Source organism: Rhinolophus hipposideros, assembly GCF_964194185.1.
Source record: "Rhinolophus hipposideros genome assembly, chromosome: 20".
Taxonomy (NCBI): Eukaryota; Metazoa; Chordata; class Mammalia; order Chiroptera; family Rhinolophidae; genus Rhinolophus; species Rhinolophus hipposideros.
Window position 1 is genome coordinate 25750101 of NC_138066.1, and position 23879 is coordinate 25773979.

The 23879-nt window shown below is 52.4% G+C and overlaps 1 protein-coding gene across 8 annotated transcripts; it reads left to right on the plus strand.

The window, feature by feature from the left end:
- Positions 1–245: 245 nt before the first annotated feature.
- SEPTIN4 (septin 4) lies at positions 246–23460 on the plus strand (the record flags this gene model as incomplete). 8 transcript variants are annotated; one of them, XR_013991875.1, is made up of 14 exons in its annotated part: positions 14304–14545; positions 16658–16951; positions 17231–17324; positions 17773–17859; positions 18359–18482; positions 20983–21117; positions 21235–21352; positions 21442–21543; positions 21744–21840; positions 21933–22095; positions 22257–22356; positions 22647–22865; positions 23214–23335; positions 23420–23460. XR_013991875.1 is itself a non-coding variant. In XM_081027648.1 (13 exons), 13 exons carry the CDS (start codon positions 246–248, stop codon positions 22704–22706), a joined length of 3000 nt encoding a protein of 999 aa, XP_080883774.1. In that variant the 3' UTR covers positions 22707–22875. The 8 variants fall into 8 exon arrangements, 6 of the variants coding, with proteins under 6 accessions (XP_080883774.1, XP_080883779.1, XP_080883776.1 ...); XM_081027648.1 differs by lacking the exons at positions 14304–14545; positions 23214–23335; positions 23420–23460 and adding exons at positions 246–1803; positions 2452–2519 and having other exon boundaries at positions 22647–22875; XR_013991874.1 differs by lacking the exons at positions 14304–14545; positions 16658–16951; positions 23420–23460 and adding an exon at positions 11282–11747 and having other exon boundaries at positions 23214–23373.
- Positions 23461–23879: the final 419 nt, after the last annotated feature.

The window sequence follows — 23879 nt, forward strand, 5'->3', positions numbered from 1 at the left end:
GAGATTCTCTGAAGAATTGTGGCTGTATTCTAGGATGTTTAATAGGAAATTCCTTCCTTTATGACATCACCGGGCAGGTAGCAAAAGGGACTATTTGAAACACGCTTAGACCAACAGCCAGTTTTGTGGGAATATAAGAAAAGCAGCTTTTAAAACTGAGGGTAAATACTCCGGCTTCATTAGGACCCTGAATACAAGCCAGCTGGTATTATATGGGATCTACTCAGAGGGGCACCACCTATCAAATGATCAAGACAAGTAAAACTAGGTCCAAGGTAGCAGTTTCAGCACAGAGAGGGGCTGAGATTACTAACACCTCCCCTCAGCGGGGACATGGGAACAAGCCTGTCTTGAGCCAGCAAAGTGCTGCACTCTCAACAAGCCCTTCTATCCTTCCAAGGTCAGAAGCTGGGCATCCCATCATTCCCCCTTCATCATCAGACTATCCTCGATCTGTCTCCCTTCAGTTAGGACCTGGCTTCTCAGGAGCACCCATCCCTCGAGGAATCGAGAGCCGATCAAAATCAGAAGCATACCGCCATTCCTCGCTCCAGCGAAAGATCCAGCAAACTCAGACATCAGCTTCCCCTGCTGTCCAGATGCAGCGGAATGTTAGTCCACCCAGAGAGGAATCAACACGAAGAGGGGGTGAGAGCAAGTCAGGGCGTGACAACAGTAATCGATACTCAATGTCTGATGCCAAATCTTCTCGCCAATTGAGTTTTGTAAACCAGAAGGATAATGTACAAATCTTACAAGAAGACTCACCCTCCAAGGTCCAGTACCCACAAGGAGTCAGAGTGCCCCGCAGGCCTTTGATTTGCCCAAAGGATGAATCAGTCCAAACGGAGCCCATTCGAAAGAGTGTGACTGCTGCTGAGATCAGATCTCCAAGGAGACCCTCTAGCCCAGAGCACGGCAGCAGCCGCGTCTATGCAGACCCTCGGACAGCCCGGAGAAGAACCCCTGGCCAAGAGTCTGAAACGGGTCGTCACAGCTCAATTTATCCAGAACCCAAGGCTTTGCAGAGGAATATGAACTTGGCATCATCCCTCAGACTCTCTGTCCTTAAAGATACAGATGGTGGACACCAAGTTTCTCTGCGTACAGAGCCTGAGCCAATCCTCAAGCATTCTGCCTACCCTGAAACCAAGCCCTCCCCCAAAGTCTTAAAATCATCAGAGGTGGAGCCCAAAATGAAGTCCTCAGTGCGAGGAGACAGCGAGGGTGGCCGCAGGGTCACTATCGCAGAGGTACAGCCAGTGCAGCCAGCTCACCATGTGACATCTAGAGCAGTATCTGAGAGCCCCCACAAGTCTTCCATGGTTGCCACTCCAGAGCCCTTCTATAAGCAGCACATCCTAAGATCCTCAGAAAGTGGCTGCACGTCCCCAGGACCCACACTCAGGTATCCAGAACCCTCCCGAAAGCCCTCTGTTCGTGCAAAACTGGAACTGACCCCTCGGCCCTTACCGCCTCGGTCCTTGCCTAGGTACGGGCCTGAGTCGTCCTGGTGGGCCTTACTCAATCCTGAGGTTGAAATACCCCAAAGCCAGCCGACAACACCTGATTTCGAGCCTAAGTCCCCTCCTCCCCTAGACCCTTCATTGTCCTTGTTTGAAATGGACTCAAGCCCTTTCTGTGAGGATCTGATGTTTCAGAGAGAGAAGGCAAGTCCAGCACCAGCACCGCCACTACCATTACCAAAGAAGCCTCCACGCCAGGCACCATTGAAGGAAGTGCCACAGGCCCCCCAAAGCACCTCCAAAGAACCCATTCAAAGGTTTAGTGCTTTCTTCTTGGGTATGTGAAGAAGCAGACTGCTCAGATGCAGCCCTGATTTAGAGAAGTGGGACGCGGGTGAGCAGGAAAGGCCCTTCATTTGGGCCTCAGATCTGCCCTCCTGCCAGTGCCAAAGCTAGACCCATCTTTGAGCCCATGGCTCCATTCCTTCCCCACCAGCTACTCTGAGCTCCAAGCTGATGACATCAAAGATGATGCTTGGGTTGGTGTCAGTCATTGACTCTTCCAGGCATTGCTGCTTAACCTTTCAATGGAAGTTAGTCAAGGGTGGTTAGTAGGATGGGGGATGGCATCCCGAGAGTGGACATGGAGAACTGATCTGGGGTGAGGGTTGGTAAGGGCTGGTAAAGAATAAGATCCGCAGGTGAATATTCTGGCAACAAAGTGGAGGAGGTAGGGCATAGATGAGCTGGGACTTCATATCTCCACGAGGGGAAAGGCATTAACAGTGGCACAAAGAGAGGGTGGAAGAAAAGGAGGAGGAGAATGGGAAGGTGACAGTCCTAAGCTGAAGGAGCTTACTGGAGAGGATCCAGGGCTGAGGGCACTTGTGGGTGGAGAAGTATGGAGCTAGAAAGGGAGATGTTAAGTAGTGGGGGTTGGGGTATGCATCCCACAGACAGAAAAAAGCAACAATCTCTGTTTCAGATGTCTCTGAGGAAATGTACAATCGCGTCATCTGGTGGCTAGAAGGTCTGTGCTTTTCCCTCCTGTGGGTGCGTTGTGGGGGGATCGGGAGGCAGGAGGACAGATGGGAGGGTTGTGTGGATGTGTCTCCAGAGCTGGTCTATTAGGACGTGGTACCTGTTGGGGCTTTGACTGAAGGAGCAGAGAAACTTTTCATCTGGCCTAAAATTTCAGCCTTAGTTACTCCTTTGGGGCTTGGAACCTATTTCATTTTTAGGAGTCTCCTTTTAATGGGAGATAGTCACTTCTGGAATGGAGAACAATTTAAGCCCATGGCCTTTCAGCTTAGCTGGTCTTACCTATTATGTGATAAAAAAACAAACAATCCCCACCAAAACAAATTACCTGCTTCAAGTCTTACTCAGGGCTGACCCCACACTATTTCAGGTTGATGGGTCTCCTCATGTGTCTCTCTAGTTTCTCAGACCCCTCTCAAGCCCCCATCTCAGGACCTGGGAGATACTTATTGGCTGCTGCCCAGCCAAATCTTCAGGGGTATCTGGGCCTCCACCTTGAGGCCATCAGTGGAACCTGCAGCCAACTCTAAAGTCCTTAAGAGAAGTGTCCACAGGGCCTGGTGACCCCCGGCTTCTTTTGTACTGTTGACCTCTGTGACAGGGGAGAAGGTAGGGACCAGCCCTTATACAGAGAATCTGAGTGGCAGGGAGTTCCTGCTTCAAGTGTTGTGGCCCAAAATGTGCTCCAGCCCTGTGAGCATGAGGGAGGCCAGGGCTCTGGATGAGGAAGTTCCTAGGGAAGAGAGAGCCCTGGGAATGCAATCCAGTCCCAACCAGCATGAGCCCTCCAAGTGATATCAAAGGGCAGACCCGCCCCTCAGAGGGAGCAAAGCTCCGTAAAGTAGAGGTTTAGTAGAATATGGATTCTGGAGTTACATTATTGGTTCTGAGCCCTGCATCCACTATTTTCTAACTGTAACCTTGGATAAGTATTTCACCTCTCTAATCATTAGTTTTCCACATCTGTTAATGGGAATGATGATTTCCTTTTAGGGTTCTTGTGAGGACTGACCAAGCTATCGCATGTCAAGCACTTAGCATGGTACCTGGCAACAGTGAGCACTCAATAAATGCTAGCTGTTGTTATTTGGGCCACTTGCACTAGGAAGGGATTTGGGCCAGGTTATGCCCAAGTCCACTGGATATCTTTTGTAAAATTCTCTTTTTCCCCTCTTGTTGGCACTCTCTGAATTCCATTTGCTGACCACTGGGGATACCTGGCTTCTGCTTCTACACTATGACAGATGAGGAGGTAAGAATGCCCCTGGGACGTTACTTCTGGCCTTCCTGTGGCCCCCCCCTAGCCAAGTCCCTGTCTTACCCTCTGATGCAGAGAACGCATGCGGGCGCTGAAATCCATCTAGCCTGTGTTCCACTTACCAAGCTGTGCACCTATGGGGCTGCATGTCCCCAGAGGGCAGTTTGCTTGAAAGTGCTATATGAGCTAATTGCAGCCCAGGAAAAAAAGAGTAGACATCTTTTGGCAAATAATGAATCCTGCCAAGTGCTCTGTGGGAAGGCTGTCTGGGAAGCCATAGGTTGGATTGGTCTCCACTTGGCTCTCCCCTCTCCAGCCTAGGGCACTCCAGAAAGGGGACACTTTTCTGGGTTACACACTATTTGAGTCCTCACCTTGGAAAGCCACAAGGTGAACTCTGCTCTCGTCAGCCCTGTGTCCTGAATTTGGCAGTGTCCTGATTTCATAGTGCATTGTTCCCATAAGTACTTTAGTTCTTGGCCCATGTTTGATAAGACAGTTCAAGCTCTTTCTGTCTCTTGTTATAGAACTTTCATACCCAAAGCCTAGCATGGCCTCTAAGGGTCCCATCCATGGGCTAGCCCAGGTTGGACAATTGACTACAGATGGAAAACAAATGGTGGGGGGCAGGCTAGCTCAGCTCAGATAACGGAACAGCTGCAGGGAGGTGCCAGAAATGCGGCTGCCACCCCCTCTGCCATGGCTTCTTATCCAGCCCCGTGCCCTGAGCTCAGCTGTGGGTGGGAGCAGCTACTTTTAGAGATTATCTCCATGCAAGACAGTAAATCCTTCTCTTCCTCCTCCCCTTCTCTCTTCCTTCCTCCTCCTCATACTCTCTTCCATAAACAGTTTTTAATCAGATGCCTAGCACCCTGCTAGGCACTATTGGGGAAAGCATTGAAGCCTCACAGCACCCACATTCTTCGGCCTTGAGAAATGTACCATCTGGATGGGGAGATAACAGATAGACAGGAAACATGTAAACAACAATATGAAGTAGTTTGTGCTCAAATGTCCAAATAAATGCACTAGACTGCATAGGTGGTCTTAGAGGAGAGTCTTAGGAGAGAGGGAATCAGCAGGGCATTTGGTGGGGTCAGGTTACCCCTTCTTCCCAAAGCCAGAGGGTATCTTAACAGCTAGCCTCTTACTCACCGCTTGATGCAAATCTATACCTTTGGGAAGGGGTTAGTATTTCCCCTATTTCAGGATATGATGTTTTTGACAGAGCAAGTTCCTCCCTATTCTCCCCCACCCTCACCCCCTTTGTACAGCTTGTTTTAGTTTAGGAAGTCAAACGCCTTGGCAGCAGGACAGCTCCTTCCCAAAATAGCTCTTATCCTGTCTCGATAATTGCAGCTCTCCAGCCCTGTTCAGTAGCAGAGCTTCTCCCCAGAAACAGGGAAGGCAAGCCTCACAGGCGGCTGGGCCTGCTGGTCTTTCCTGGCTCTCTGGAGGTGGAATGGCATGGACATGGGCCAGGTACTGTCCTCAGAGTGAGAGAGCTAGGCCTCCCCCAGGCCGCAGGGCCCACAGACGGTCCCAGGATGGAGACTGTGGTGCTGGTGTCCAAGGCCTCTGCTTCCGCGGAGCTGGGAATAGTTGACTGTAGAGTCTGTTCCAGATTCCATTCCCATCAGGAATTCTCTGGTGGCCCAGCCACAGTGCCTGGCTTGTGGACGGCAGCATGTTTGTTGTTGAGCTTAAGAAGCCATTCTAGGTCTGCAGCTGGGAATGGAGCCCCGGTCAGCCCATCTCTCTCTTGTCAGTCTCCTCCCAAGCGGCATCTCAAGGCCCTTTTGTCTAAGGACCTCCTGCTCCTTAGCAGGAAAGATGGACAGATGCTTCTCATCCTTGAATTGGGATTTAAGGGCTGGAGTTTCTGCAGAGGAGGTTACGCTGGACTGAGAGAGAAACACAGTCTTGATGGGATTTTTTGTTTTTTGTTTTCTTTGAATCATAAGTAGCAGAAGCTCAACAGGAAGGTCCTAGGGGTGACCTTGGGGGTCAGCAGGGTCTGTCTTCTCACACAGCCCTGGGAAGTTCTATGGAATAAAACAGCTCTTGATGGGAGGGGCTGTAACACCCATGATAGGGTGGGGCTGACCTGGCCCCAAGATCCTGTATCCTCAAGGCACCCAACCGCCTTGCCCTCGGATGTGACTTCTCAGGCTGTCAGTGGACATGGTTGTTTACTCCCTACTATGTCTGTCAATTATGCAAGAAACCAACTGGAAAAGTAGGCCAAGAACCAGAGGAGGCTGTCTCAGTGACACCTAAGGCAGACTTCAGTGTCTTTAGGATGACATGTCATTTGGCCCCTTGGGAATGGTATGGCCAGCCTCCTGTTGGCTCCTGAGCCACGGGAATGATTTGTTCAGGAAGACTTCCTTGACAAAGAAACATCCAGAGCCCAGGAGGAAGGTGGCCAGGCTCTGCATTCATGGGGATGTTAGCAGAGTCCTAGGATGTGAGTTGTTGGAAAAGAACCCTGGAGCCATCTTTCCCACTCCGCTGATTTTCTCTTGCTTTGTACAGAGGCTCATAGTTGAGAGGAAAGGGAACTGTTGAAGGAATGGAGCAGAGCTGCTGAAAATGGGGCAGGGCACCTCAGGAGGCTTTTCATAGCAGCGTAACCCTCACTACACAGCTTCTTTTCCTGTCAGATGGTACTCTGTTCATCTCCAACTACCACGGGCAGCCACATCCAGAGCAGGATGGGAAGCTCATGACCTCTGGCCCAGACTTGCTGTTTTGGGGACAGGCTAGGTAGGTAACCAACTCATAAGGGTTTGCCCAGCTCTGTCCTGAGCATTGAAAGTCCTGCTTCCTGAGAACCCCGTCGTCCTGGGTAAACCAGGACAGTTTGTTAGCCTAGGACATGCTGGGGTATGGAATGCCTCAGCAAGAGCCACTGGAAGCACGGAGCAGAGGGGTGATGTCCTGCCTGCACTGTGAGCCTGGGCAGGCTGCTGCCTCTGCCTGGGAAGCAGGGGCAGGAAAAGGCGACACCTCTTCACAGGTTTGATGGGAGTCCGGAGGCCAGAATCCCTTCATTTGTTTCTTTCTGCCCAGAATGATTCCACATCGGGAAGAACCTGGCACATTTATTTTGGACTTTCTGGTATTTCCAGAAGGGACTTGGTTCTCTGCCTGGAACCCATCTCCAACATTATATGTCTCCGTCAGAGTAGTTTTGTGGTGTTTGAAATGGTGGGTTTTTCAAGTAAGAGGAGAAACAGTGGGCCTGGGTAGATGAGGGAGCTTGGCTTCAGAAGGTGCATATTTGGGGGAGGAAGCAAATCTGTAACACAGAAGCCACCCTGACAGCTGCTCAGCCAGAGGAAGGCTGTCCTGAGTGACAGAAATGACCATGTTTCTTCACCCTTCTCTGCTCAGCTGCCTTTGGCCCAGCTGCCCTGAGGGGAGAAGCACAAGACAGCTGCACCTTGGGGGCTGAATAAAGGCCTGGAGGAGGGGGACAGAATGTGAGGCAGTTCCTGAGAGAAGCTCAGGCTGTGGTGCTGGAGGTGAGAGGGCTGGGTCAGCCAGTCATTTCCTTGGTACACTCACCACAGGCAAAGCCATTTAGCTCCAGAAGTCTCCATAGTGGCTGTTTTGGGGAATTAGGCTCAGTAAGTCTGAAACCAAGACCAGTTTTCTGAGATGGAGTGGTGTCTAGCTAGAGAAGATGACTCCATAGTTGGTGGCAGCATGGACATTCCCATGTCACTTTAGTCTAAGGCTCTTCTCCAGTTCCCATTGCTGGACACCCATTACACATGCACATGCCTAATTCTTTGGAGGGAAGGCATATGAAATGGTCACAGTTGACAGTTGCTGGTTTGATGTGGATAATTTTCTCAGTAGCTGAAATAATAGCTACCACTCATTTTAGTGATTATACCATGCTAAGTGTGTTACCTTAGTACCCCAGAGGTGGACTTTTTTCTCCCTATTTCATGAGGAAACAGGCTCAGAGCTGGCTCATCAAAGCTGGGAGTACTTTAGGGAGCATGTTGCCCCAGGGATTCAGATGTGGCATAGAAACTCTTCTTCTGTAGCCATATATCTGCCGGGAACATAACTTCTCAATATTTCAGCACTTTTAGATATTCAAGAATGGTGGAGGAAAAGGTTTTAGTGAGGGTAATATCTGTGTCTTTGCATATGAACCGTGAAGCTCAGTGTTGGGTGTGAGCTGGTAAGTAGCCAGAATGAAGGGCAACAAAGCAAGAGCCTCAAGGCTGGCCTGTGCTTCAAAATCAGAGTGGAAAACTAATCAGTGAATCCTTTATGTCAGTCCGTATTGACCAGACATCTCCTGGGGGCAGAGGCCTGGTCACTCACCCAAGCAGACATCACATCACATGTTCACTGAATTGAAGTTAGAAGTTAGAAGACATACTTCCTGTCCTTGAGAGGCTTGTGGTTAATTGGGGAGAGAAAAGTATACAGATAGGTCATTTGAAAGGGTGTAGACATCAAAGACCAAACAAAGTCCAGTGAAATGAGTGAGCAAAACTTCTGGCTTGGAGGCAGTTGGAGGGTAAAGGCAAGGGGGAGACAAATTTCAGCTCAGAGTATAATGACCTTGGTGACCAAAGATGGAAGGGCAGTTGTTAGAGTTAGTGAGTATTTGGCCACGGGAGGTATTTAAGCAGAGGCTGGGAGGGCAGGGGCGGTGTCTTGAAGGGATTTCGACTCCAGTGGGTAATGGCATTGGGAGGTATGTAAGTCCTTTCCATCGCTGAGCTCCTGTGCCCTGCCCTGCTGCAGAGAGGGTGTCTGAAGGGCTCTCTGGTTGGCATCTAGCATCCTGCCAGCTCCGGAACTGCAGCCATTCAGCAAGTGCCAGGAAACACACTGCTCCCTGGCCTTTCCACCCACATCTCACACCTGCTGCAGGATCATGGAACACCGAGGAACAGTGGGGAGAGGAGTAGGGCTTAGGGTATTTTGGTTTCTTGCCTCTGCACAGAACTTGCTGGACAGACTGGCTAAGGTTTCCTTGAAAGACACAACCCAGTGATAGCCTTTTGGCCCCATCAGGACTCTCTATGTCATCAGTGACTCATCACCTCTGGGGGAAAAGAGGTACAATTAGTTCTTGCACCACTTAAGGGAAACTCTGCTCCTGAGAAGCACAAGTGGCCTTTGCGAGTCACGCAGATCTGAAACCCTGGTTTCCCATGGTAATCATTCTTTATACTTGGCTTTGAACCTGGGCCTAGCTTGGCCCAGGTGTAGCGTCCTTGCTTAGCTCTGTACCACACACCCTCCACCAATGGATGGGCAAGAATGATCCAGTGGAGCTGGCCAGGAGGTGTTTCATACACACCATGGTGAGGGAACCCAGGACAGCAGGATGGAGCTCTGATTGCTGGTCTGAGTTTCCCAAAGAGTTACCCTCTGTGCCAAGCTAAGTGCCCACTCCCTAGACCTTTGGCTCAAATACCCCACCCCAGCAGTGCCTGGGAAACTGCTATAGTCAAGGACATCCATGGCTGGTGGGATGTTGGGTTTCAAGAGAGAACCAGAGCTCCGAGAGCAAAGAAGCACTGATGCAAGGTTGGCCAGGCCAGTCGATGGCGGGAGGTGGGGGAAAGTGCTCAGTGGTCAGTGACGCACACAAGGGCAGCTGTATTTTGACTCTACTTCTGATCAGGTGTCAGACTCTACCTGCACCAACACAGAATGTGAGAGCTGGAGTTGGGGTGGTGGGGGTGTCCAGTCCTGTCTTTCAGCAGGGGAAACAGAGGCCCAGGGAAGGGAAGGGACTTTGCAGCAGTGTGATAATCACCAAAGCTGACGTGCGGACTATGCCCAGGCCACGTTCTCTCAGAGACCCCTGATGCTGCAGGGTTAGCCTGCAGGGCTTGTGCAGGTTGAAAGGCTCAGTCTGTCTGCAGCTTTTCTTTCACCCAGCATGCCTCATGTTGGACCTGTGGTGCAGTGATGACAAAGGGACGAACCATCGAGACCCTAAGATCCTTGGGTTAGAGATAGATGAGTTCCTTGGTCCCAGGCCTCTCCTGGGGCCACACATCCCTCAAAGCAAGCTGGCACCAACGTGCTTCAGGACACGACAGGGCTTCCAGGGCCTGGGCAGCACATACCGAGTAGAGCTGGGAATCCAACCCCAGCTGAGCAGCCTTCTGAGATGGGCCTGTAGCACATGAACTGCAGCTGGAACTGAGGTGGGAGGGATGTGATGATGTAGAAAACAAAGCTTGTGATGGGACCTCTCTTCCCTGACTTAGGCTTTCTCTCCTGGGCCCAGCACCCACAGCCCAAGCCACGCAGACTGCTGGTGGAAGCACCAAGAGGTATTCTTACGAGTGTGTGCATGAGTACCAGTGGCCTCCAGCTAGTTCCCAACAGTGTGGCTTTGTGTGGCTCAAGTGTGACATCTGGGTCTGATGGCAATAGCTGCTGCCGCCGCAGACTTCCAACAGCCATTGGTTTCTCTCCGAAGAAACTCCTTTATGGCTGTTTTCCTGAGTATAGCTTCAGATCTCCTGATCTGGCCTTTTCCGGGAGACTTTCTCTACCTTCAGAGTTTCCCTTTCACTGGAGCCAAGCTGCTGGTCCTTCACCTAGTTTAATCCTCTCATTTTCAGATGTGGAAACTGAGGCCCAGAGAGGTGAAGTGAGGTCATCCAGTGAGAAAGCTTTATCATCATGAACTGATTTTTTTTAAGCATCAACACCTTTCATCCTCCAGCCCACCAGTGCCAAATAACCAGTAACATCTCCAGTAGCTGCCCCGGGTTTTCTGAGCCTGATCTCATCTACCTACCCAGCCCCCTCCACCCTTCCCTCTCTCTGGCGAGTTTTAGCGGATCCCAACCATGGCCACAGCCCAAAGGGTCACAGATCAGACTGCAATAGGGTAGGCATGCCTCTGGCCCTTTTACCAATAGAGAGGGCCGTGCCTGTGGGCCTCAATCTTGTCCAAAGTGTATTCAGGCCAGGCAGCCTGCCCTGGGGAAGGACTTGGGAGTCAGGAAGGGGCATGCTTCTGGAAATTTCCACAGAAGCCTGACCAGCTCAGACCTGTGTTATCTAAGGAAATCCCCACAAACTCCTACCCCCTAACCATCTTTCCCCAGACTGCTGCTGGCCCTTCTGAGCCTCCAATGCCTTTAATGCTGCTGGGATGTCTGTCCCTATAGCATCTCACCTGATCGCCCAGCATGGCCTGGAGCACGCCTGGGATGGCCTCTCCAGAGGCCCTCCCCACTTTTCTCAGCCCCATACAAGCCTCCACTGCCCCGGAAAGGCCACTCAGCCTCTCCTTTCCACCTTTCCAGCAGATGATGCCTGGATAATTTATGCAGCAAATCCTCTTTAATCTTTAATCTAGGGCCCTGCACAAAGGAAACCTCCTGTCTCTCCTTCCATAGCTTGGGTGGAGGCAGAGAATGTCTGCCACTCCACCTTAGGAAGTGTGGAGGGGTTTGGACAATCAGTAACTTGGACATCAGTTCAGGTTCACTTGCCGCAAACCTCCGGACTGTCTGTCGGGGGTAGCTACTGGTTTCTCCAACTCGTGGGGCAAATCCCCCTCTCCTTCCAAAGTCCTCTCCTGGGAATGCCAGGTGGGCCCTTTTTCTTTGGGGACTGGCTCAAGCCCCCATGGTGATGCATTGACCAAAGAGGTCACTCTTTAGGGGCTAAGGAAGAGCCAGGTGACAGTGCAGCCCTGACCTGAGCGCCTCTCCGCACCTTGCACCACCGGGGTTCGCGGACTTCAACGCTCGCCCTAGGCTGGCCGCCAGGTTCCCCCGCCTCGGAGGTGCAGACCCCGCCTTGGAGCCGACTCGCCCCGCCCCCGCCTCCGGGCCACGCCCCCGGCCGGTCCGCGCTGGAGGCGGCGGGCTGGGGCCGGCGGTGCAGCGAGGTCCGCGCGCAGCTCTGGCCGCCGCTCCGTCGGGCGCTGTCCAGGCGGAGTCGGCCCTGCCCGGGCTGCAGCCATGGTAAGACGGTGGGGCGCGGGGCAGGGCCGGGGCGCGCAGGGCCTACCGCTCCCGGGCAGCTCGCGGGGACCTGCGGCGCCGCAGCTCGGGCTGTGCCGGGCGGGAGGCGCTGTCGCTGGCCGCGGGCACAGGCGAGCTCTGCTCGTTCGCCGTTCCCTGGTTTCGGAGCGGGCTCCTACCCCCAGGATGCTGCCCGCGTTCTTGGATGATAGGGGTGGGTCTATGCTGGGGATTGGACGCCGGCCGATACGCTCAAGTTATGCTGGGGAGGGCGCGTCAGCGATGAGCGGAGTTGAGGGTCCCCGCCCTTGCTTGGATCAGCTGTTACCTGGGTCACCCCTCCTCACCACCCACCCTGGGCTCAGGGACCAGCCCTAACTTCCTCTGGAAAACACTGAGGAGGCCCACAAACTGCCTGCCTCCCCAAGAGGGATGGTGAGACGCTTGGGCCCTCCCTCCCACGGACTGGCAAGGGGCAGCTCCTAGGCCTTTCCTACAGAGCCCTCTTGCCCAGGGAATCCTGAGAGAGGAAAGCCCAGCCCACCATTCTGTTCCGTGGAATCAGCTATATCCCTCTGCTTCTGAGGCAGGAACCATGGGGAAAGCTTCCTTCTGCTGCATCCTACACCACCCCCCTCCCAAACCAGGTCCCTCTGCAGTGGTGGGGGGCAGGGGTGGTGGGGGGAAACTCATTCCTGCCACCTGCCTGTAGTGGAAGGAGAAACAGTAACCCCAACCAGCTTCCCTGGAGGCCCCCAGGTAGGAAGTTTTGACGTTTGGCTGTGAGTGTCAGCTCTTCTGCTGTCGTTGTCTGCCACAAATATACTATGCCGGGTGTCAGGGCCTCCATGCCCCGTGCCAGCTTCTCCCAGTCTGGAAGTCCCCCAGCCTTTGTCCTCTGCCTTGAGAGGCATAGGCTGTTTGCAGTGGGAGGAGATCTGTGATCAGCTTGTGGGGCAGGACGTTGGCTGTGGGCAGCCTCCAGAAGGGAGCTCCCTGGACCCCATGAAATCAGAAGCTTCTGGGTCTGGAAAGGCCAACCGTTTGGGCTCTTGTCTCTCAAGCTGTGTCCAGGCTGAGGCCCAAGTCTTGGCCAGGAAGTCTTGGTGACCCTGTGACCTTCCCCAAAGGGGGATTCCTGGGAAAGTCCAAGTGGTGCCTCTGTTTATCCTTGCCTCCATCCTTCTCCCTACATGGGGATGGACAAACTGAATGTTCCAGGGTTGGAAGCCTGGGGGAGCATTGATTGTCTCCAGTGCCAAGCCCAACAGAGGCCAAGAGGGGCTTTTGCTGCCACACATTAAGTTCAGTTCAGCTGAGGTCTTGGTTTTTTCAACTTGGCTGAGGCCACCCTGTTCCTCTCTAATTAAAGACACCCCACCACCACCAGAGTCCTCACCCTCTGTCCTGCCCTCAAGCCAGTCCAGTCCTTAGGCTGACTTGTTCATGTCAAGCCAGACTCCTCTATGAGGGTCTCTTTATGAAAGAAAATCAGTGTCTCAGCTGCTTTGGAGATCAGTGGGGAGAACAACTCAGCCCAGGAGCCCCAGGGGTGGGGGTGGGGGATTAATTTGCATGCAAAAAGAACGACAAGCCAACATTAATAACCATCCTGTGACTTAAGATGCATCTTCTCTCCTTAAGTTCAAAGCAGCATGAGGTTATCTGTCATCTGGGAGTGCTTTCTCTCCCCAGCCTTCCAGGGAGGCAAGAAGGGCCATTCACAATTGGACATTAAGGCCTTGAAATTAAAACACTTCCAAATCACAAAGCGCATTTCTGGACAAACCAGAAATGCTGGCCTCCTGACTCCTAGTCTAGTGCTCCATCTGCACACTCCCAGCCAGGCCCCTCAATTTGTCTTTCACCTAATTGGCAATTCTGGAGCCTCTGGGATGCCAGCCTTCTGTTGACCTGAACTCATGCCCCTTAGAGACCAAGCCGCTCGCCCACTGACCCTCTGGGAGCGATGGCGTGATGGAAGTGATATAGGTCCCCATGAGTCAGAGGTCAGGTATCCTTAGGTGGAAGGAGTCCCTCTGTGGCTGGGGCTCGCTGCAGGGAAATCTAGGGCAGATTTCTGAAGACAGTGGTGTTCTCTGCTGGGAGAACACAAAGGGACACTTGGGAAAAAAACTGGATCTGCTTCCATAAGAACCTGTGCCCAGGGGATTATAGGACACCCCACCCTACTTCAGTACTGCTTCAAGTTAGAGTGAAAGAGAGAGATTGGAATAGTTTGGGAGTGGAGTCTCCTGGGTGGCCAGCCCTCTATACTGATGGGCCAGGTCACCTTGGGGACAACTCACAACCCTCTGACAGGCCTTTGTGTTCTTGGGGGTTACAGGACAGGCCAAGTAGATCAAGAACCTGAGCTGCAGACAGACTTGGGAGGCTGGTGCTGTGCCCACCGGGGTAGGCAGTAGGCAGGAGTCATGGGGCAGCCAATCAGAAGAGGAGGGGACTGCAGAGAAACTGAGTGATTCTGCTGCAGCTGAGCTGTCTTTGGAGGGTGGGAGCCAAGGGAAGGGGGGGTGGAGGGGGTGGAAAGGACATTCCACGGGCTTTTTTGGCCCCTGATGGAGACAGAGGGGTCAAATAGAAAGGGAAAGGAGCAAGCCAGGACTCGGGATTACAACAAGAGCATCAAGACCAGGCTGTTTCTGTGTGTGAGGAACTTTGCCTGGGAGATAAAATTAGACCTAGAGCTTGCCGACAGGGAGTCTGAAGCGTGGGACATGGACCGTTCACTGGGATGGCAAGGCAGTTCTGTCCCCGAGGACAGGAATGAAGCTGGGGTAAGGTGCTGCTCTGGGAGACAGAAGGACCTGACCTGCCTTCCTGCTGCCTTGGCTGGGATTGGGGCTCAAAGTCAGAAAATGATTTGGTCACTGGCAGTCTGGGGGCAGGGAAGGACGGAGAGGGGGTGAGGACCCTGGTGTCCTGATTTCTTGTCTAGAGCCCTTGTGGGCCCCTCCATGCTGATGCGCAGCCAAGGCTGGCAGAGAGAGTGGTGCTGGGTTCCTGGTGGCTCTGCTGGAAGAGTGTGGGGCAGGGGTCTCCATCAGTGCCCTCCCTTCTCCCTTCCCTGCTGCTCTTCTGCTCAGGGCCCCTGGGGAAGCCCACCCTTAGCCCAAACCCCTCAGACCAACTGCTGGGCCACTGTGGGGTTGTATAGAGGGGCAGGATTTCCTGGAATTCCCCAGACTCTTTAGCTGCCAGAAAACAAGACCTGCTGCCCCCAACCCCATCCCTTCTGTATTGCCATATAATTAATTGTCCAAGCTGGGACATTTTTGAGAGTGAAAAGGGGCACAATCATTATGCTAGGACAGCAAACATAAACTGGGGTGTATGGTTACCCCACTGGACCCCACGAATATTATGAGTGAGAATAGCCTGTTAGGTCAGACTTGCCTCTGGACAGCCTCTTCTGGTCATTGAGCCCCAGTTTTAAGCTAAAGGGCCTCTTTTCCTCCCCTGTCCGGGGAAGCCCTGGAGACTATGGCTATAAGCAGGTATGGGGACTTGAGAGGTGACAGCCTGGAAGTGGCTCTGAGGGGACTTTTCCCTCTGGGTTCCCCATCTCAACCCCTTTCCTCTGGCATAAACCTGGCAGTGTGCATGTCCACCTCCCTCAGTTCTTCCTTTATAAAACGGAGACCTGCAGGAAGACTGTGGCCATCTTACCTCCCCCCACTCTGGCTGGGACTCCATGGTGGTCCGGGGTAGCCCCCACTGGCTCGGCCAATCCCCAGAGGGTGAGTCAGCCTCTAAAGCCGGCCCTTGTCCATTGTCTGGGGGTGGCACGCGGATATTGTGAGGCAGAACTGAGCCCAGCACTGCCAGGCACTCCACAAAGGGGGCTGGCCCCCAAAGGAGAGAGGAAGCTTCAGGGTCTAGAGCTGAGGGTGAGAGTGAGGGGAGCCGCATCTCTTCCAAGCTGGAAATGGGGTGGAACAGATGTCTACACGGAAGCCAGCCATTCTCTATCTACCACCCCTGTGGGTCACAGTTCAAGCCAGAACCCCTCCTGCACTACCGGCTAAAGCCTAGCTCCAGAGGGGCCAAGGGACAACTGACGGGTGCTTCCCCCTATGTGTCCCTCAGAGTTGGGGGCTGTCAGCAGCTCGGGAGGTCCAGTGTTCTCTCATCCGACCTCACCTGGTCCCTCCCAGATCCCCTGCACCCACCTTTAGCACCCACTGGCAGGTTTACCCTTCTCCCTTGGGGCGCAGGCTCAGGCACTGGTGTGGCTCAGTATCTGATACAAGGGAGGGCCAGGTCAGCTGTATTGAGCTTGGCCAGTGAGCCCTGGGCAGTGAGCACTCCCGGTAGTCTGCACCGCAGTCCCAGAGCTCACTGACCTGCAATGACAGGAGACATGGAGCCCCCTGCTGGTTCTTGATTTACCTGGATCGGGCAGCTCCCTTCTTCCCTCCTCCTCCACCTTTTGACTGCACGCTCCTTGAATCCTGAGCCATTTTCTCCTCTCAGCTCTAACGCCTCTGTCTGTGACCCCGTATTCAGTCTGACTTTTGGCTTTGAGCGGTCCCCAGCCCCTGGCTGGGCCAGACCCGCAGGAAGGCGAGCCTCAACAAGCACCCTGTCAAAAGGGGGCATCAGGACTTCAGTGACTCTGTTCCCAAGAGCAGTTGCTAGGTTTGGGAGCTGCCCAGGGCTGCTCCTGAAGCCTGGGGCCTTTCCTGACATGGGGTCCTGTGTTTTTTTGCAGGTGAGGGAGAGACAGTGAGCACTTCCTCTGGCTTGGCTGCTATTGCTGTTTCTCTCCTTTCTAATCACAGGCGCTTTCCTCTCTCTCCCTCTCACCTTCTCCTGCCTTCTTCCTTCATTCTTCCCTTCCTGCCACCTACCCATCTACCCCACCCCACCCACCCATCCACCCCTAGATCAAGCGCTTCCAGGAGGAAACGGATGATTCAGAACTGAACAAGTTCATGAAGGATTTTCCAGGAAATGAGAGCTGCCACCAACCAGAGGCCAAAACCTGGGTGTCCAGGCCCCAAGTTGCAGAGCCGAGGCCTCAGGCCCCGGACCTCTACCAGGATGACTTGGAGTTCAGAATCCCCTCGTGGCCCCAGCCCTCTGACAGCCAGCAGTGCTTCTCTGCCTCAGCCCCTCTCAGCCCCGCAGCCCGGCCCCGCAGCCCATGGGGCAAGCTTGATCCCTATGATTCCTCTGAGGTAGAGCCTCACCCTTCATTGGGCTGGTGCCGGGAGGGAGCAGAAACAGTCTGAATGTACGCGTGTGTGCGTGCGTCTGTCCTGTGTTGGCCCCAGCTCTGTGGTGTCAGCCCCAGTGCATTGAAAACTGATAGTATCGGCAGGAGCAGGAACCCAGCTGGTCTGGCACTGCTCCTCTAAGGCTGGGCAAAGACCTGGGAGGGAGACAGAAAGCTGATGTTGGGTCCTGGGGCCCCTCCAGCCTCTGGCTCTGACGCACTCTGCTTCCCTGTACCCTAGGATGACAAGGAGTATGTGGGCTTTGCGACTCTCCCCAATCAAGTTCACCGAAAGTCTGTGAAGAAAGGCTTTGACTTTACCCTCATGGTGGCAGGTAGCGCAGGGGCAGGGTGGGGCTGGGCTGGGGCTGTTTCAGGTGGGAATGGTATACATGCAGGGAAGGAGAAAGTAGCAAGTGGCTGTCCCTTTTTGCAAAATAGCCGGGAGACATGGGTGGCTGAAAGTACGGTGTGTGTGTGTGTGTGTGTGCGGGGGCGGGGGTTGGATAAAGTGGTCTAAGGAACACTTCACCAACAGGCTTCTTGTATTTGCCTTTTCCTGTGTGGCTTTGGGCAATTTGTTAGCCTCTCTGGTCCTCATTCAAAAGAGAAGTCTGGATAAGCTGTTCTCTGTGCTTCCTTCCAACTCCGCGATTGTTTGGTTAGTCTCAAGCCAATTAGATAAGAAAGCAGCTCCTTTCACACCTTAAGTCTAGTGGGGTTGCCTGTTGGCTATAGATCTTATCTTCTGATTTGGTGCTTCTTTCCTCTCTTCCCTGTCAGGAGAGTCTGGCCTGGGGAAATCCACTCTTGTCAATAGCCTCTTCCTCACTGATCTGTACCGGGACAGGAAACTCCTCAGTGCTGAAGGTAAGGGAAGGAGGGCAGCATGAAGACTAGCAGGCCGACCTAACTTGGGAAATCAAACTCACTCCACAGGCTGGGGGATGGGGCCATCCTGGCATGCAGGAAACCATGGCTCCTAGAGAGACTAATAGCGTCTCTATAGGCCTATCTAGCCTGGCAGCCCACCAGCCAGCTCCCTAAAGATTTGGGTGCCGAGGCAGGGCAGGAACCAGAATCCTGCCCTTTGAGTGAGCTCTGACCCCCAAAGGATTCCAGGAATCCAACAAAAAAGCCGGGAGCAGCAAAGAGGCTGGGGCCAGAGCCAACAGCCACCGGCATTTCCTGTGTTGGGAAATGTGCTCCTTGCTGGTTCCCAGAGCACAGGCCCCCAGGCAGCCTCGGGGTGGGAAGGAGGGCCGTGTGGATGAGACAGTCTGGGCAGCCAAGCTGGTGGTGGTGGGCGGTTTGTCCTGACTGGGCAGGTCCTTGCCCTTGCCCTGGCCTCAGTTTCCTCCTTCTCCAGAGCGGATCATGCAAACTGTGGAGATCACTAAACATGCAGTGGACATAGAAGAGAAGGGTGTGAGGCTGCGGCTCACCATTGTGGACACCCCAGGTTTCGGGGATGCAGTCAACAACACAGAGTGGTATGTTTGACCAAGCACCACCCCAGCTCCACTCCCTCCACCCCATTCCGTATACACACCCAGGTGCACTGATATAGCCAAAATTGTCAGGAGGAAGAAGTTTGTGACCTTGAGCATGCCACTGCCCCTTGTTGGACAGCTGTCTCCTCTGTAAGGTGAAAGGGAAAGGATTTGAATAGATGATCTTTAATGTTCCTTCTGACTTTGACCTATAATTCTATAATGGGGGTGAGGGCAAAAGATAAGAAAGAAGAGCCTCTAAAAAGCAAACACGTGAAAATGTAGCACAGGGCCTGACATATAGTAGGTGCTTAATACATGTCACCCTCCTCCCATTCCTTTCACCAGCAACATTTTAGGTGCCACAGACAAGTTTTATTACAGGGGTGAGAGTGTATGGAGGGAGGAGTGAAGGGGAGAAAGAAGAAGCAAAGGGGAAAAGTGAGTGGAACTTGGAACCCCAGGTACCCTCTAGGCGACCTGCCAAAGAAACAGTGGCTTTGCTTTAGCTCCCCCACCATCATCCCTGGATTTATTTTTTCTTTAAAATAAAAACTAGAGGGCTTAGTCACACCTAAGTGAGTAGAGAGACACATGACAAAGATAGGATAAGAGGTGGTGCCTTTGGTAAAGTTAGGCAGGGTGATGCTAAGACCCCTGGACTGAAAGTTCAAATCTTGATTCAGCGTTTAGCACCTGCATGATCTTGAGCAAATGACTGTATCCCTAGTTCTTCAATTGAAAAATGCCAAGCCTTACCGTCTCACCCAGATGATGTAAAAATCATCCAGAATGATGCATGTGAACGTGCCCTGAAACCTATAAAGGTCTGTTTACATTACACTCAGGAATTTTAGCGCAATTGCAGGACCAGTGCAAAATAAAAATGTGGGGCCCCTTGTTCAAAGTGATTCAGAACTTCAATATAGCCACAGCAGAGAATAATCAAGCTAAGCGTGTGGGTCCTTCTGAGTGCAGGGCTCTGTGTGACTGCACAGGTCGCACACCCATGCAGCTGACCCTGGATAATTGCCTCACAGACTAATCAGACCCTTCCAGACCTTTCTGTGCTTTGAACAACCCCTGTCACATGCTTTTTCATTACAGCATGTGACTTTCAGCTCAGCACACTGGTTTATCTTCAGTTTCATAGTCTAAGCCTTGAGGGAAGGGCCATTTCTTAACATTCTTGCCGTAGCACCATGCTGGTACATGGTACATGGTTTCCATAAATTTGATGGATTGTGGTGACAACCATGTCATCATGACCCTCCAGCTATAGGAATATGCCTCAGCAAACTGGGCTTGCCCTGAAACTCTAGCTCCATCCAGTACCTGGTTCCTACCATATGAGCCCCTCCGATCGATCTACTTAGCTCCTCTTACCTTCCACCATAATATTTCATTTGCCTGGCACTGCACATTTTACAGTGTTCCTCCAAATATATTCATTTAGTCAACCATCAGGAATTTATGGAGCACATACTAGGTGTCCAGCGTGTGATAGACAATTCAAGGGATGCAGAGCAAGTATAAACGATCCTTGTCCCTAAGAGGTTTACAGTCTGATGGCAGCAGGCGTGGGGGAGTGGGGAGCGATAGTTCTCTAACGTATGTCAACCAGGTAAGCAGTTAGTAAATGGCTCAGGCAGTGCAGGGATAAACTGAGCTGGGACTCAGAAGGCCGGAGACCCCGGTGGGTAGAGATTTTGCTAGCGAAAATGATCTGGATTAAGTCTCCTAGCTGCTCTGCTTTAGCTTCTGCATGTAGAAAATGAGAGTGATGATGCTCAAAATGTCGACCTATCAGGTCACCTCTCAGTGAGGATTCAGCTAGATAAAGGAAGAGCAAAGGACTTGAAAATCGAGGGTGTTGAATTTATATATATGTATGTATATAAACACACACGTATACATACACACACATACACACAAACATGCATACATGCATGTAATATATGTATATGTACATATATAACTCTTTACTACGGTGAGATTATATGTATAGTATAATATATATATAATATATATTCAAAAACCTCAGTTTTCTTGTCCATCTACATATGTATGTATGTATCTATCTATCTTGGATATGGTCTTGAAGGACAGAGTGGGTTTGGAGAGGCAGAGAGAGGGTGGGGACAACATGAACAAACTCTCTGAGGTTGGACTGTGAACCTGAGTTAGGGCCCACTTGGCTTCCCCCCATTGGTGTTCACCTTGCTATTTTTATTGCTTTGTTTGGTCACCCGGGCTCTTTTCCTCTCATCCAATCTAGTGTTTATTGAACTCTGCCTATGTGCTTAGTCTGGTTTTCTATCAGGACATGTGAGATGTACCCCTGTCCCACCCAGGTACCTCCCTGAAGATGTAGTGAAGCAAGCCGGGGAATAACAAAGTCCTGAAAACACTGCCCAGAGCAGGGGCTACTCTGCAGTCCCAGAGCTCACTGGGCAGCCCCCATTCCCACAGTTTCTCTGCTTGTCTGTCCCTGCCCCAGCTGGAAGCCTGTGGCAGAATACATCGACCAGCAGTTTGAGCAGTATTTCCGAGACGAGAGTGGCCTGAACCGCAAGAACATCCAAGACAACAGGGTGCACTGCTGCCTGTACTTCATCTCGCCCTTCGGCCACGGGTATGGTCCGAGCCTGAGGCTCCTGACACCACCGGGTGCTGCCAAGGGAACAGGCTGAGCGCACCAGGGGCAGGGCTGCCACTAGCAAGCAGGTGGTCACAGATTCCTGTTCCCCAGGCTCCGGCCACTGGATGTGGAATTCATGAAGGCCCTGCATCAGCGGGTCAACATCGTGCCTGTGTTGGCCAAGGCGGACACCCTGACACCTCCTGAAGTGGAGCGCAAGAAACGCAAAGTGAGGGAAGCTGGTGGGCGGAGGGGAGCAGGTGGGCTTCTGGAAAGGATGGAGTGTCCAGAACTGTGGGCCCCTCATGTGTTTGCCAGATCCGGGAGGAGATAGAGCGCTTTGGAATCAAGGTCTACCAGTTCCCAGAATGTGACTCTGATGAGGATGAGGACTTCAAATTACAGGACCAAGCCCTAAAGGTGGGGCCACCCCAGGGCACCCCTTTCCCATCTTGTTTCTTCTGGGTAGAAGCAAGAAGTAGAATTCTATGTAAGGGTGGGCTATTGGGGTGGGAGAGGACCCTCGTTTCCTAAAGTGAAGCAGAGAAGATGAAAATATACATGGAAAGGAACAGGTGAGAATGGGGTTGTTGACGACAGACACCCCTAACTTCTTCCAGGAAAGCATCCCATTTGCTGTAATTGGCAGCAACACTGTGGTAGAGGCCAGAGGGCGGCGAGTTCGGGGCCGACTCTACCCCTGGGGCATCGTGGAAGGTAAAGCACTGAGCTTGTGACCTGGTACCTCCTTGCCCTCAGTGGCTCTGCCCTTCTCATGCCCCTGGCTGACCCCTAGCCTTGCTATGCAGTGGAAAACCCAGGGCACTGCGACTTTGTGAAGCTGAGGACAATGCTAGTACGCACTCATATGCAAGACCTTAAGGATGTGACGCGGGAGACACATTATGAGAACTACCGGGCACAGTGCATCCAGAGCATGACCCGCCTGGTGGTGAAAGAACGAAATCGCAAGTATGGCCAAAAGCCAGGACAGAGCTGGCAGGGTTGGGATCCCAAGCTCAGCTTTGGGTGAGACCGAGCCCTTCCTTTGTTCTTCTACAAGCTCTGGGCTCAATCCACGCAGGTGCTGGGGTGCCCCTAGCCTTACCAACTCCCCTTTCCCTCCCCCTCAGCAAACTGACTCGAGAGAGTGGTACCGACTTCCCCATCCCTGCTGTCCCACCAGGGACAGATCCAGAAACTGAGAGGCTGATCCGAGAGAAAGATGAGGAGGTGAGAGCAGTATGGGGTGGTAGGGGTTGACAACCGGGGAGGGACCTGGAAGGTCCTCTGCTTCATTCTAAACCTCAGTATCTCTTGGTTTGAGAATAGGAAGATCCCTGGCCCTGGTGCATATCTGGGTCCTGGGTTGGTGGATTCGTGGTTCTACCCAGGGTCTCCATCACATCTCAGGGCTACCAAAGCCTGTGCTCAAGGAATTAGAGCTGGGGGTGGGGGTGCTACTTCCCTAAGACTATAGGACCTTGTGAAAGTCCCCATTTTGATGTATGTGCCTGTTCCAGCTGCGGCGGATGCAGGAGATGCTGCACAAAATCCAAAGACAGATGAAGGAGACCCATTAGCTGGCTTTCAGCCCTGGATATTTAAATTTCCTTCTCTTCGTCCTGCCCATGCCAGCCCTTCCCAGCACCAGTTCTGCTCAGGCCCTTGCACCTACTGCCAATTCGCCTTACATCCCTGCTGCCTCCCCAGAGACTCAGAGGAAATAAAGTAACAAATCTGTAGGTGGCTTCTGGTGTTGCTGTGTCTGTATCTTTACCACCTCCTAGAGACCAAGAAGATCCTAGGACTCAGTTTGGAAAAGTTTATGGAGGAGGGTGCTGGTTTATGGCTTTTAGTAGGGAAAGGAGAGTGAGGAAAATTTCCCCATGACAGGGTTCGGTCCTTGCCTAGAATCCAGCCTGGCCTCTCCATCTTACTGACCATATCTATCCTGCCTCTCTTACCTGGGACCTGAGTCGCTCTTCACCTTTCTCACATAGCGTACAAGTATATTCAATTCTGTGGAAGTTTTGGAGCTGATACCTGCTCTGCCCTTAGGAAAACATGATATTTGATATTGCCTGCAGCCTCCTGACTTCCTGTTTCCGCTGATTTGGGGCGAGGCATATGCAGAATTAAGCACTCTAGGAAGCCTGTGATAGACCATTGAACAAATGTGGAAACCTCTGTAATCACCAAGCACGATATAGTAAGTGCTGGGAATGAATAAAGTAGTCATTGTCCTGCAAGAGTTCAATATTCATTTAACAAATACTTATTAAACACCTGCTAGGTTGCAGATACTGTTCTGGACCCTGGAGTTCAAGCAGTGAACACACGTAAGTTTCCTGTATTCCTGGAATTTACTAACCGTACCGTGTTTCCCCGAAAATAAGACCTTATGTTAATTTTTGCTCCAAAAAGACTCATTAGGGCATATGTTCAAGGGATGTCATCCTGAAAAATCATGCTAGGACTTATTTTCCGGTTAGGTCTTATTTTCTGGGGAACACGGTAGTAAAAGTTCCAGTGTTCTAGAAACAGACACGTGAAGACATTTTGACCCCCGGGGCCTGACATAGCATTCAGGCCCACTCCGGAACTGAAGTTACCTGTGGAGCATCCCAATCAATTCTTCTCCATTTCTGTGGGGTTAGTGGTACGGCAGGGCCATGGCGCCCTCCAGCGGCCACCCTCCGCCCTGCTGCCTGCTCTACTCCCCCAGGAGTGGGCGGAGCGAAGAGCTAGGACCT